Source organism: Caenorhabditis remanei, chromosome X, assembly GCF_010183535.1.
Source record: "Caenorhabditis remanei strain PX506 chromosome X, whole genome shotgun sequence".
Lineage (NCBI taxonomy): Eukaryota > Metazoa > Nematoda > Chromadorea > Rhabditida > Rhabditidae > Caenorhabditis > Caenorhabditis remanei.
The window spans coordinates 18,791,896-18,805,190 of NC_071333.1; the positions used below are offsets into that span (position 1 = coordinate 18,791,896).

Genomic DNA, 13,295 nt, shown 5'->3' on the forward strand with positions numbered 1-13,295 from the left:
GTTGACGTAAGTCGGATGGTTGAACGGTGAAGTTTAGTAAACTGGAATTGACAGATGGCGTATTTTAAAGAAAAGCAGTTTGTAAAGGAGAGCATCAAGATTGAGAATGTGACAGATGTCATGACTAATAAGTTGGTCAATATCATGATTTCAGAAAACACAATTAAAATTTTGGTTTATCTATTTATTGAAACGTAGGAGCAAGTCACTTACATGTTACATCAAGGTAAAGTTAAATATATTTATAATTTACGTCAAGAGCATAGGAGGACTTACATTAATACCAAATTTATCAGCAATAGATTTCTCAAGTGGTATTATAGAAATCTGAAAAAAATACAATCCTGGCCTAGAATTTGTCTACGTCATTCGCCTCTCATTCAGCTGGAAACGAGTGCTACCGTATTACATATTTTGAAAGAAACTGTGAAATTTATTTTATTTTTTTATTTTCAAGCGATGTTCTTATTTAATTTTCATCAATAGTCAACAAATACTGATTATTCTTTCATCGAAAAAAATTCAATAAATTTCAAGCTTCCTTGGAAACATTACGGTAGCACTTGTTTTCAGAATGACGTCATTTGCGTGGTAAAATATCATAATGCTGGAGCTGCTTCAGATTAGTGGAGCGTGTAGATTAGGGGAGTGGAGCGTAATGGGTTCTCGAAAGACCTCAAATCACACTATCTGACTCATTCTAAGATTTTATGGATACTTTGATAACCGATAACTATTGTCTACCGTACCCATATGAACAAAAGCGTATTCTGGTTGTCGAATTCTTTATTAGCTTTTGAATGAAGCCCTTCCTAGTTGGTAAAATGAAAATTCTGAGCAAAGTGTTCAAAGCTGCTAGAAAGAGCACGTTGAACTTTGTGAGCTCACAAAAAAGATTCATAGACTGGACAGAGAGTACATGTGCTACCCTACCAAAAAAGGGGAAGAAAGGGGAAGGAAGAATCAATAGGCAACAGAGGGCGCCACGCCTCCTCATTTGATAGAACTGGGTAATACGAAAAGGCGAAAAAGGGGAGAAAGCTTTCTCGAAAAACGTTGAACACTCTATCATCTGCATACACTATTTCCGTACGGACAGACAATTTCTAAGCACGAGGCAGTCCATTTTTTATACGATGCATGACATATACATTTAGATTAACTAAAGCAGAAAGGACTTCGAGAAAATAAGAAAATTGAGCAATGAGCTTTGGGAGAGGGCCATGAGCAATAACTACGGTACATCATTCTAGAAACTTCTGACTATACGAAGTGAAAGAATTCAACATACTCATTCATGGAGAATGAATATGAATATATTCAAGTCAGAACAAAAAATATGTACATACGCCCTCAAGAAAATGTAGTACCCATTCTACTCAATAGTTTAAAAGGGATTTATATCACTGGAAACTGAGAAAGCGCGCAGGTTCAAATAAATATGCACTTTTGGTCCTTAAGGCCTGGTATTTTTTCTAACTTTCTCATTATAATATTCTTTTTCCGATTTCATACTACTCAAGCCAACTGCATTACCCATTAGTACATTTTATTCATTTACAGAATTGAGTGAAAGTTCCAACTGTACAAAAACTTTACATACAGGTGCTAAACAACCAATGACACTAATGTGAGGGCTATGGAAAACGAGACGCAATTAGAGGTTTCCAGATAATGTTTATTTTTGGAGAGTTGCGAGTCCATATCATTTACAAAAAGTTACCGTTTTTAAGCAAATAACTGAATTTTATTCAAATAAATCAAAACACCAGAAACATAAAATAATTATAAATAATGAATATTAATTTTGAAAAATTTCATTTATTTTGACGGCATGTGCAATAGCTTCATTTTTGGCCAGCTGTTGAGCATTCTGTCCACTCCTGATTTTGGTAATTCCTCAGCATGACGGACCCTCAATGTCCACAGCGCACAGACTATTCAGCGAGGCATCATTTCTACGATTACTGGGTTCCAAATGGTGTCGTTTCAATGCGATCAAACCTTTAGCACATTCTTCACAAAACGTATGTCCACAAGCTGAAATAATTGAAATATTATTTGGAATTAAATTAATGAAACTTACAGAAAACACGTGGGATCCTTGTCGCACTATCGAATGGAAATAAACAAACAGCACATTCATTTTCTTCCTAGATTTTTTGACGAGCCTGAGTAATTTCTCAGAATTGGTTTTGAAGTATTTCCTTCATCTGTCTGATTTTATCCTCCATTATTTCGTTCTGTCTTTCCAACTTTGCTTCACGCCGATCCATTTCTTCTAGTTGTTGTTTCAATTCACTATTTCGTCTTTTGGACATTTTGAATTCTGAAATGATAATGTTTTTAAAGCATGAACACTGGGTGAGGACAGTAACAGAATCAATGTAAGCATAAAAAAACAGATTAAAAAATTAATTCTCGAGTGCGATACAGCGAACCTGCCCAAAATTAGTATGAATGTGTACATGGACGCACGGACTCTGTAGCCAAATTCCTCGGCCCCGGTGCGCAGGCGCGCGAAATTCAAAAGCCGTTTATTCTCACTCAGCGCCGACAGGCTTTTCCACTTATAGAGGACAGACATATAGCACATTATTGGTGGTATTAACTGAAACAAACTATTTTTCATTGTTGGAAATTGTGGAAAACTAAAAATCTCGATTATTATCAAGTTTTTATTATAGAAAACGAGGTTTTCTGAAAAAAACTGGCCTGTATTTTTTGCCGAAACAGTTTCCTAAAGTGAAATCAGGCAGTGAAAATCAATAAAAACATCACTTTTTTGTTACCTGAAACTATTCCCACCTTAATAATTCTTCACAAAATCAACTGAAAATGGTATTTTCAGGTGGTTCTGAGTTACTTTGCTGCTGAAAAAGTGACTTTCCGTGGTTCGAGTATGGGAAAAGTGATAGGGTCATGAAAATTGGTTTCCGTTGGTTACTGTATATTTGAAATCGATTTACATTCACCAATTTTTTGATATCTGTTCTCGTTTCCGCACAACCTCAAAAATGAAGTGGGGTTCTAAGCTTATTCTGCGCAGTGTTTGCTTGTTTTGAAATCCTCATGATAATAACTCATTTCAATCGATTGATGTTAATTGATAATATTTACCATAAACTTTAATAAAACGCATCTCTCGCTTTTTATGGCTCCCGAATTATGAATAAATTCGTTCCTCACGTATATAACTGCTTTTCAAAACCAACATCACTGTTTTTCCTGTGAAACATGGTCATTGGATCTTTAGGCTTTTAGAAAAGTGATACCGGTCAAGCAGTACTGCATGTTTCTCTTACCATGTACACAGAACAGGTATAAAATTATCTTTCGTTAAAGTGTTGATCTAAAAAGTTACACGAACTTCAAAATTCTCATTTTCTTCAAGTAATCTTATGGTTATCACTGCTCATGCGTTTTTCTGATTAATGAACTTCACTTTTTTAAATTTTTTTATCTGTCCATTGATAATCATGCTTAATGCAGTAATGTGGACTTTCTACTTGAAAATCCCACTCTTCATTTTAGGCTGTTTTGAAATCAAGGTCCCTGCTATGCAGAACAAGTCGAAACAATAAAAGTTTGAGCTTCCACATGACGCTGACTACAAAACTAATAAATTTTTGGATGATGTAATCAGTTGAATTTCTTCTTTTATGCTTTGTATAGAAATTTGATTGATTTGGTAGTTTTCATTCAGATTATCAAAGTAATAAAACCCACATCATCTGATTTCAAGTCTTGTGAGGAAGGACATGTGGGGCCATAAATCTACAAATTTACTTTACGAATTTTACTGCAGACAAATCTTGTTTCAGAATTTAAACTTTCGGTTCATACATGGGTCCGAGTTTTTCAGTTTCTCAAATAAAAAATGTTGTCAACTACAAAAATATGAGGCAGATTTCTTTATTGTTTTTTTGCCCCCTCCGTCTGAAAAGAACACTGCCTTTATACTAATGCAATACGTTTTCGCTCCCACGCTTGTGCAAAATCTTCGTTTTTGATACGTAATTTTATAAAACAAACGGATGTATACGTATTACATAAAAATTAAGTGGTGTGGTTCTGATGTTCCCATGTACCTAAACATTTATTTTGAGATCTTTTTTCATCTTTTTGTTTTGTGATCCGGTACTTCGGCCAACCTTTTTTCCAACTTTTCATTTGATTTTCTCTGAAACACCCTCTAAAAGTTATTTTCAAGTCTGAAAACAGATGGGGAAACCTATTATGTCTGGACTCGAATTGCTTTTAATTTCGGCCAGACACATTATCAGCTAAGGTATTCTGCTTATTGCTGAGTGACACGTCACTGTCTCCTCACATAGAGTTTAGGAATGAATGTTTTGATTCGTTGTATTATAAATGTTTGAAATTGTAGAAGGTAAAATATATAGATAAAAACAGGAATTTAAAAAACAAAAAGAAATAACATTCAGAGAAATAAAATGGAAACCGTGAAAAGCGAAAAAAATAATCCTGTTTGAGGATTTGACCCCATCTGGTTTCAAAACAGCTACACTCAAAACATATCCGTCTAAAAATTTAAATATGAATCCGGATCAGGGTGATCAAAGTTTCTAATGGGTTCACTGTCGTTTTGTAATAGTCTTCAAAATGGTTTTGCTTAAGTTTCATTCAACCTCAGTTCTGGTCAGATTTTGATCAGGGTCGTAGCTGTCGTTGTTCGAAAGTATAATACAAAGACAAACAGTTCCTGAATCTTTCGAAATAACGTAGTTCGGCTTTGTAACAAATTTCAGTCACAATTTGGTACAGAACCATAAATGGTTATAGGTACTTTCGACACAGGGGAGTCCATTTCTGCCATCAAAACCTGCTAAATGACTTTCCGGCTATGAGCTCTCAAACTTTTCATTTGGTTAAGCTTTTTCATATAGAAATCCAAATCGGCAGCATATAGGCACCCGCACGGTTTCATCTAGCGGTTTATGCGGTTTACCTGTGCTCGTAAGTTGGAAAACCAATTAGGAATACCATTTGAAAATGCTTAACCATATGAAAAGTTACAGAGCTCATAACTTGGCTCACTTTTCTTCTAAGCTAAATTCGGTTTTTTTCTGAAAAGGCGACGCTCAACAGAATTGGTCTGTACTGTTTAGAGAGGTTTTCCTTATTTGACGCCAATTTGTCTTCCAGATGTTGATGTTCTCTTTCTCATCATGCCTTCTGTTATTTTTCCAAGAGTCTATCATTATCTTGACTCCCTTTACTACGAGCCCCTATTTTTTATGGCTCCACCAAACCAAACGGATCCTGTTGTTCAATACACAATTTCAGTGAACTCTGATTCATTGTTACCATAATTCTCGTAAATCTAACCCAACCGCCTTTTCTTTTCTTCTCTATCCCTCAAAGAAACTCCGCCTCATTTCCAGACCAGTAGGCGGAGCTTGCATCAGCCGGGAGGTTTCACTCGACTCACAGATCATTTTTGAAACCCTCTCTCTCTGCTTTGGAAATGTTTCTCAAAGCTTGCTCTATTGTGGTTTCCACCGTTTTGGATATCTGTTCTATCATTGGGTCTCTGGCATTTTACAAAGTGGTCAATAGATTCTCCCGCTTTTTCTACGTCGCCCAGTTGTACCGCTACCTCTTCTTGGTAATTGTAAGTAAAGATAATAACTTTCAATTTTTTGACAAAACACTTTTATTCTAGAGCTTCCTTGCAACTCTCAACTCTCTCTTGGCTACCAAGCTGATCCTTGTGATCAGCCAATTTGAGACCATGATGTCGATTTTCATTGATGAAGAATACCCCGGTTCATGGTTGGATATCATGTTCCGTATCTCGTTTGCATGCTTTTATACCATCACCTGCATGCAAATTTTGATCGTCTCGATTTTGTTCGTGGTCAAGGCTAATGACTCGTTCTTCAATCGCAAGCCGGTAATTACGGTCTCATAAAAAATACCAAGTGACAAAATCTAAAATTTCAGGGAAAATTCGATTACTTCCTTATATTTATGGTGGTCCTCGTGAGTATAGCTGTCGGACTACCATGCCTTCTAGAGCCTCTGCAATTGGTCCATGTCAACGATGAATTCTCATTCCCCCAGCCCCCATCGGTTAGTTTTTTCTTCCTCTGGAAGCATTTCTTATTTTTTATTTTTTCATTTCCAGGAATTCATCATGTACTCGGTTTTTGTTCTTTTCGCCTGTCTGTTCTGTTGGATCATCACCGTTCTTGTTAATAAGGACAACGTGTTCTCCGAAATTCTGATTGTTGGACTTGGAATGGCTGCTGTGGTTGTGAACATTGTAAGTTGTGAAACACGATAAATACCGGTATTGAAATTCCACAGTCCACTATTTCAGAGCCTTCTCTACTTGGGACTGACTGAAGGATTGGCTCACCTTCTCGAACCGGCCTACATCGCTCTTCCAATCACATCATCCTTCTTTTCCTCATCCGTTATGGCTAGCCGTATCATCACCTACCCAAAGGTAAAAATAAACCATGAAAAATAATTGTACCTTTGTGATTTATAGGTCCGTACATTGGTGTTTGATTTCGTGTTGTGCAAGCAGAAAGTCAAAGTGGATCCAGTGGTCGTCAACTATGAGGCAAATACTCGCAACAACCGGGAAATCATCACAATCAAGATTTGACCATTCGAAAAATGTCTATCCGTTCTCATCCACCACTTTGTCATTTTTTACTGCTCTCTGTTTTTTATTAGTCCAACCTTACTATTAGCACATGCTGACCCATGCAAAAACTTCTTCCAACCAAAAAATCCATCCGAGATCTCTTCTTCTTGATTTTCATTCACATTTCCACTTCCCAAATGCCATTGTTTCTCACTGACCCATGCTGACCACCACTGTTTTCAGACCACCATAAAATTTTCTGAATGAAGCATTTTGGAATTGTTAATCATTTTTATAATCACATTATACAAAAATTGGAAATCACGTCATACTTAGTACATCAGAACCTACACAAAATGAAAAAGTTGTGCAAATAAATCATTTAAGAAAAAGAGCTGCAATAAATCATTTAAGAAAAAGAGGCATCATTTTTTCTGGCGTTTATACTACAAGCATAGAAGAAGGGATTTGATCTTTTTCGATAGGAGGGGAACCTGTTGGGTCAGTTATCAACAAAATGAGCTTGGATTCACACTGGAAGAATCCAGTTCTCAATGATATCTGTCCAGAGTTCTACTCTTAGACAACAAAGTGCCTTTGTATCCGGTTTATGAAAAATGTTCGCTTTTCTCATTTCCTGACCCACCGGTGTGCATTTTCCGCATTGTTACAACATTCAATTTGTTTCTCGTCAAACCAGCCCGCTGGTTTTTTATTTACACTTCAAATTTTTCGGTAAAATAATCAAAGGATCCTAATTTCCTAAGAATTTGTACCTGCCACAATGGATTGGTTTGACATCTAATTAGGTGATGCGTGCTTTGAGTGAAGAAAAGAGTGCCTGGGGGGAATAGTGTTCATAAGATCAAAGTATTTAGTCTTGATATGTTGGAACCTATTGAAACTGCAGGAAAACAAAATTCATTCGAAAAATGATATATAGAATACACTGAGAGCACCGCAATGGAAAAATTTTTGTCGATGCACTCAATATTTTCAATTTTGATCTTCAACACTATCCCAAGAAAAAAGATAATAATTGAAAATGCGTATGTACGATGGTTTGCAATCCATTTTCATTTCAAGATAATGGAAAAGAAAAAGCAAACACATACTCACAATCCTTTGGCTCACACATTTCTATAAACTTGATTTTCAAACCAGGAAGACATTGGAAAAGTAGACAATGCTATCACCAACACCTCTTTTCGCGATGTAAGTTGCTCTACGAAACTATTAAATTTTATCACTCAAATATTATGGTTAAATGTTTCTGATAAGTTTTTTTGTTCTTTTAATGTTTGTTTGAGTCTTATTGAGTTTTATTGAAAATCAGTTATTACAGTGTACAAGGTGATATTGTAGTAAGAAGCGAAACGGAAATTAAGTTTTTTTTGTTCATATTTGCTCTCTGATTATTACTGTATTACTGTTCAAGCGCTGTATGATGAGGTCTGTCAAAACAACCACGTTGTTATTGTCAAATACGCTTTTCTTGTTTTGCTTTTTATTGATTGGTGATTATGCCGATGAAGAACGTGTGCAACCACTACGTTGTTTCTTTTTACTGTTCCGTTTTATGAAGAAGCTTGAAACTTCTTATCTACATTGTTACAAAAGTGTTTTAACACCACGTCCAGGTTTTTAGAAATATTGAAAAAATAACTTTTGAAAAATAAGATCCACAAAAAATTTTAAAATTATCACGTGGATTTACCAGTTCACTCTGGTCTCCCTAAATACAAATATTGTTTCATTCCACTCCTTTACTGTATTTTTATTTCACAATAGGACATATCAGATTTCCTGGGCTCACAACTTTCAATTTATGTATTAAAGGTGCAGAATCCAGATGGAAACTTCGAACTACTACTCCACCTCACCTTACTCATCGAGTTCCAGCTCTGAAACTAAAGGTAGCAATGAAAAAAAATTCTTCAAATCTATTCCAAACTTCACGTTTTTTTCCAGAGAGCCGTATGAACACACCTATACCATTTACATTTATTGAAGAAAATGTGAGTTCATCAACACATTATCTTTTCATGCAACAAGACAATAATATGCATTGGATGACGTCACAGGGAACGTTTTGGAACGGAGGAGGTAAACTTATTTATTATCTTTTTATGTGTCTCAACTCGAACTTCCTCAAAAATTTCGAAGTTAAAATTGAAGGTCAGAAAAGTGTGAAAGAAGCGTTAATCAAAAATAAAAACGAAACAAGTTATCAGTTATTCTTTCTCCTTCTATCATTTCTATCTTCTTTCCGTTTCTTAATCATTCCAATTGTTATTCTAACAGTGTGTTGACCGCAACCGCAACCATCAAGACAAAAAAAGACGTTCCAAAAATTGTGATAATGGAAGAGAACTGGCGGGAGATCATTCTGATTGTTTCTAAACAGTGTCAAGAAAAAGTTCTGGTTTTAGGGCGGAAAGGGAAACTTATCAAAAACCACTTGTTCTAACTTTTAGGATGTTGTTTTTTGTTTTAGTGCTGGGATTATCGAGTTAATGGTTTTTTATAAAGTTTACAGTGTAGGATACAAAGGGATAGCACTTTCCAATATTATTTTCCTGCATTCGCTCTTTTTATTGCATTTGCTCTTTTCGATTGTTGTATAGTAAAGCTCGCCCTACTCTTCTTTCGATTTCATAGTTCAAAATTTGAATTTTCTATTATTAAAATGTCACGGCATGTACGAAAACGTACCATAGAGATTAATTTAATTAGGATTACGCCCTTCTCCTACTATCAGTTTGCACTTTCACTCACTTTCTTTTCCCATCCAACAAAATCTCGATAGACATGTCTAGTGTAAAGGCTGTTTCTTTTTGTTTCTATTCTGTTTTAACATTCATTCACTTTTGCAAAATGTGACACGTCGTTTCACGGTCATTCAGAATGAATCTGAGAGGAGAGGGAGTACGGTTTCGTCGACGTCGCCCCTCCGCCGGTTATTCTCGAAAATTGTCGACAGGGGGACACTCGACGCGATTGCGGCCCTATCTTCTGCCTCAATCACAACTTAATCATTGTCAAATGCGATTGTTGCGGTGGCGGAGGGGCCGGGTAATGTCTGACTACGACGATTCTCCGTTTTCTTTCTCCGAACAATTTGTAACCCGTCGCGACGGAGACCGATGCTACTGTGGATCTGTATGGAAAAGGGAAATGATGAGAGAGACTTTTAACCTCCGGATATCAACTGATATTTTGTCTATGTTGGGAGGAGGGAAAGAGAACAATTCCGTCACTTTCTTTTCCTTCTTCTGAAACGAAACGTTTTCAATAACTCACGACCCTGTTGAAAGGAAAAGGGGAGAACAGGAAAAGGAAAGGCATCCATTTGATTTGTGCGTATGTATCATTCTCGGAACAGTAGTATCACCCAACTTTCTTCTTATTATCAATTAGAACGGCTTTACATGGAAAACCAGTTAATGTTTCAAAGGGATTCCCCCCTTCATGATCTTTTCACCTTTTTCGCTTACAATCTTATCACAACCCAATATGTCTAGCATGATAACGACGTCTTGGTTATCAAATTTCGTTTGAGTTCGGAAAATTGGCGTTGGCGCGACAATGATAAGGATCTAAGGTAACAAAATTGCGTAGTGGGAGGGATAAGGATAAAGAAATTTATTTGATTTAGAAGATTTCAAAAACTCTTTGGAATGATGTGACGCCGCTTATAAATGTACTTTAACCATCATGCAACAACGTGACCGCATTCTTCTTTCAACAATTGAAATGGCAACATCACAGTACGTCGCTATAAAGTTAATGATCGGAAAAGAAAGGTACCCCCCCCCCTTTCTATATAAATTTTTTTGGACAGTCAAAGTAAACTTAGATCGAAAATATTCTCCATTTCTTCTCTAACCACCCCGGGTCTTATTGTTAACCACCATCAGTCCATCACCCTGTATACTCCCTTTCTCCGCATTTCAACCGTCCAGTAGTCTCGATTCTCAACCTCGAGAAGAAGGCGGCGCAAGACAAGTTGCATGGTCACTTGTATACCGTAGTATTACCGTGAATGCGAATCACCAACTAGGGGCCCCCCTCTCTCTCCCGAATTTGTATACACGCCCGCTATCAATTGTTAATTGTTTGAGAAAAAATCGTTTTTGTGTTGAGTATGATACTCTTTTTTTTACACATTAATCAGATTTAATGGATCTATTATCAAATCTTATCAAGCTCATGACAATTAGTTATCGATAGCCGCCTATTTTGAACACCTGAGGGCAATGAAAACAATATCTTTCTGTGGGGAAGTTGTAGTTTGGGATCTCAATGTGATAAGAACTTCGGAAAACTTTCTTATCAACTTATATCTGTTATTGATAACATTTCCCTTTTAAAAATCACTAATCAAATCAGTTTTTTTTGAAATAAGTCCAGACCTGACACTCACAACTAAAACTTTTTCTTTTTCTTCTTCTTCAAAGCTAGGTCATGCTCCGAAAAGACCCCATTTTGCCCTAAAACGAAATGTGTCATAGAATACACAACAATCACTTCCATGCCATCCATCCAAACAAATTTTCACATGGTTCTCCATTTCTCCCTCTAAGTTTTGAGGTGGAAGGTACTGTAACTATTTTTACAGATGTTTTTTCACAAAGTAAATTTGATTTGGCGCCATCCATGTAAATTTCTGTGTAATTCATCCCTCCGTGAAAATGCCAACAAAAAAAAAGATCGTATTGGCACAGCTAACACACACACAACCACCGTTTTATGAGTATGCATAGGGCCTTTCTTGCACCTATTCCTATTTGTATATTCCTTGTTGCATTTGCACTGCTTTTCAAAACTTTTTTCAGACGTTTTTCGTCGTTTTTTTTTCCGTTAGGTTATTCGTGATTTTTATACAATCTTTTCTAGGTTCTCATCCCAGCACCGAGTACCAGTTCGCACAACACGAGGCCGTCCAGCCAGCAAATCAGGCTCGTCTACCTGGTATCTCGAACTTCATGAAGGACTCTCAACTTTCCGTAAAACCGGCTACATATTACAGTAAGTTTAACGGGGTCCCGGGGGGAATTGACGACCTTCGGAATTTACGTATTGACCGCAATGCCAGTCCCCCCCCCCCCGTGCGCTAATCAGTTGAGAGGAAGAGAATTGTATCTTTTTGCTGGTGTTCGTTTAGATACCGACAAAAGGAAAAAGGAGAGTAGTTGGTTTAGGAGTTATCAAACAATTTCAAAGGTTTGGGAGGAGACTAACACTTATGTTCAGTCATGGGGTTTTATGGCGGTCACAAATTCTTAGTAATTGGTATGGTATGACAAGTTAGAAATTTTGATAGAGCAATTTTTGTTTTCGAACAACTTTTAATGCTTTATGCAGGATCAGAAGCTAGTTTTTAAAGATTATGAGTTTATCACTATTGTCAGATCAGAATTGTTTCACTATTTATATTGTTTTATATCGTATTCTCAATAAATCCCAGTACAACCGCGCCTAGATTACAGTAATTCCACAAAAACGTCACAAAAGGTTTCCTTTACGCTTCCAAAAAGTTGGCATAAAATACAGTAACCATTTGTACTAACTAAAACTCATTTTTTCAGCCGCAGGTAGTCCGACAATGAACGACTACCGTGTCGAGAAGGTTGCCACCTCACTGCTCGACCCCTACGTCCAACTCGACCAACCCACCTATGCAGACTTCACTAATGCGTGAGTACACTCGAACAATTGTTCTCGTCAGTAACCTTAGGTATTCCATTTTTTTTTGACAACTTCTCTATTTGTCTTTCGATGTATTATCAAGGTCATTCGAATTATCAACTGTCATCAATCATTGATGGCCGCAAAAAGAATCGAAACTTCCACCAAAATTTCTCATTATCATCTCCTCCTACATCATAGATAGACTGCATCATTTTATTGACTTCTTCATCAATCTATCATCTATTCTCGTTGTCCCTGTCATGGATCCATTCTTCTATTCCAGGCAAGTACTCAGTCACCAACAAGAAATGCTACAAATGAACTTCTCCGCTCCATTATCCGCCAGCTATATGAATACCGCTCAAGTTGCACAAACACAACATGTGCCTTTCAACATTTTTGAGTTGGTGAGTGTTTTTATTTTATTTTTTGGTTACATAAAGTTAATTATTCGCTTATTTTCCAGAATCTAACTAATTTCGCCAATTTCCAACCAACCGAGACTCCTATCTCAGTCATCAACACCTCTCCAACCCACCCATACACAACGATGCCCACGTTCACACCACCACCACAAGACCCACTAGTCGCCGAGCCGAAGCCGATAAAAAAGAGAATGGCAGTACGAATTATGAGGAATTGAATACTAATCAAACCGATTTTTCAGGCGGTACAATGTCACCAGAATTCCATTTGCTCCAACTGTAAAACCCGCGAGACAACGTTATGGCGACGAAATGGGGAAGGTGGTGTCGAGTGCAAGTAAGATTGATTGATTAATTGATCGGGTTGAGGTCAACAACCGATTTCGTGTTTCAGTGCGTGTAATTTGTACTTCCGAAAGAACAATAGGAAACGACCATTGTCACTAAGGAAAGATGGAATTATGAAGAGAAATCGCCGTCCTAGAAATGAATCCCCTGGAGCAGTGATGAGAGCCCATCAAAGAGCTCATGGACACACAGCGGCTTGCTGA

At 37.0% G+C, this 13,295-nt stretch overlaps 2 protein-coding genes across 2 annotated transcripts; both read left to right on the forward strand.

The window, feature by feature from the left end:
• Window positions 1–5,491: 5,491 nt before the first annotated feature.
• Window positions 5,492–6,643, forward strand: GCK72_025792 (uncharacterized protein; the record flags this gene model as incomplete). The annotated part of the gene is made up of 6 exons (XM_003105533.2): window positions 5,492–5,638; window positions 5,690–5,920; window positions 5,971–6,099; window positions 6,155–6,292; window positions 6,350–6,478; window positions 6,524–6,643. 6 exons carry the CDS (start codon window positions 5,492–5,494, stop codon window positions 6,641–6,643), a joined length of 894 nt encoding a protein of 297 aa, XP_003105581.2.
• A 1,834-nt stretch (window positions 6,644–8,477) lies between these two features.
• Window positions 8,478–13,295, forward strand: GCK72_025793 (uncharacterized protein; the record flags this gene model as incomplete). The annotated part of the gene is made up of 8 exons (XM_003105507.2): window positions 8,478–8,541; window positions 8,597–8,731; window positions 11,525–11,656; window positions 12,217–12,325; window positions 12,603–12,726; window positions 12,786–12,941; window positions 12,987–13,081; window positions 13,139–13,295. The coding sequence occupies 8 exons, from the start codon at window positions 8,478–8,480 to the stop codon at window positions 13,293–13,295; spliced, it is 972 nt and encodes a 323-aa protein (XP_003105555.2).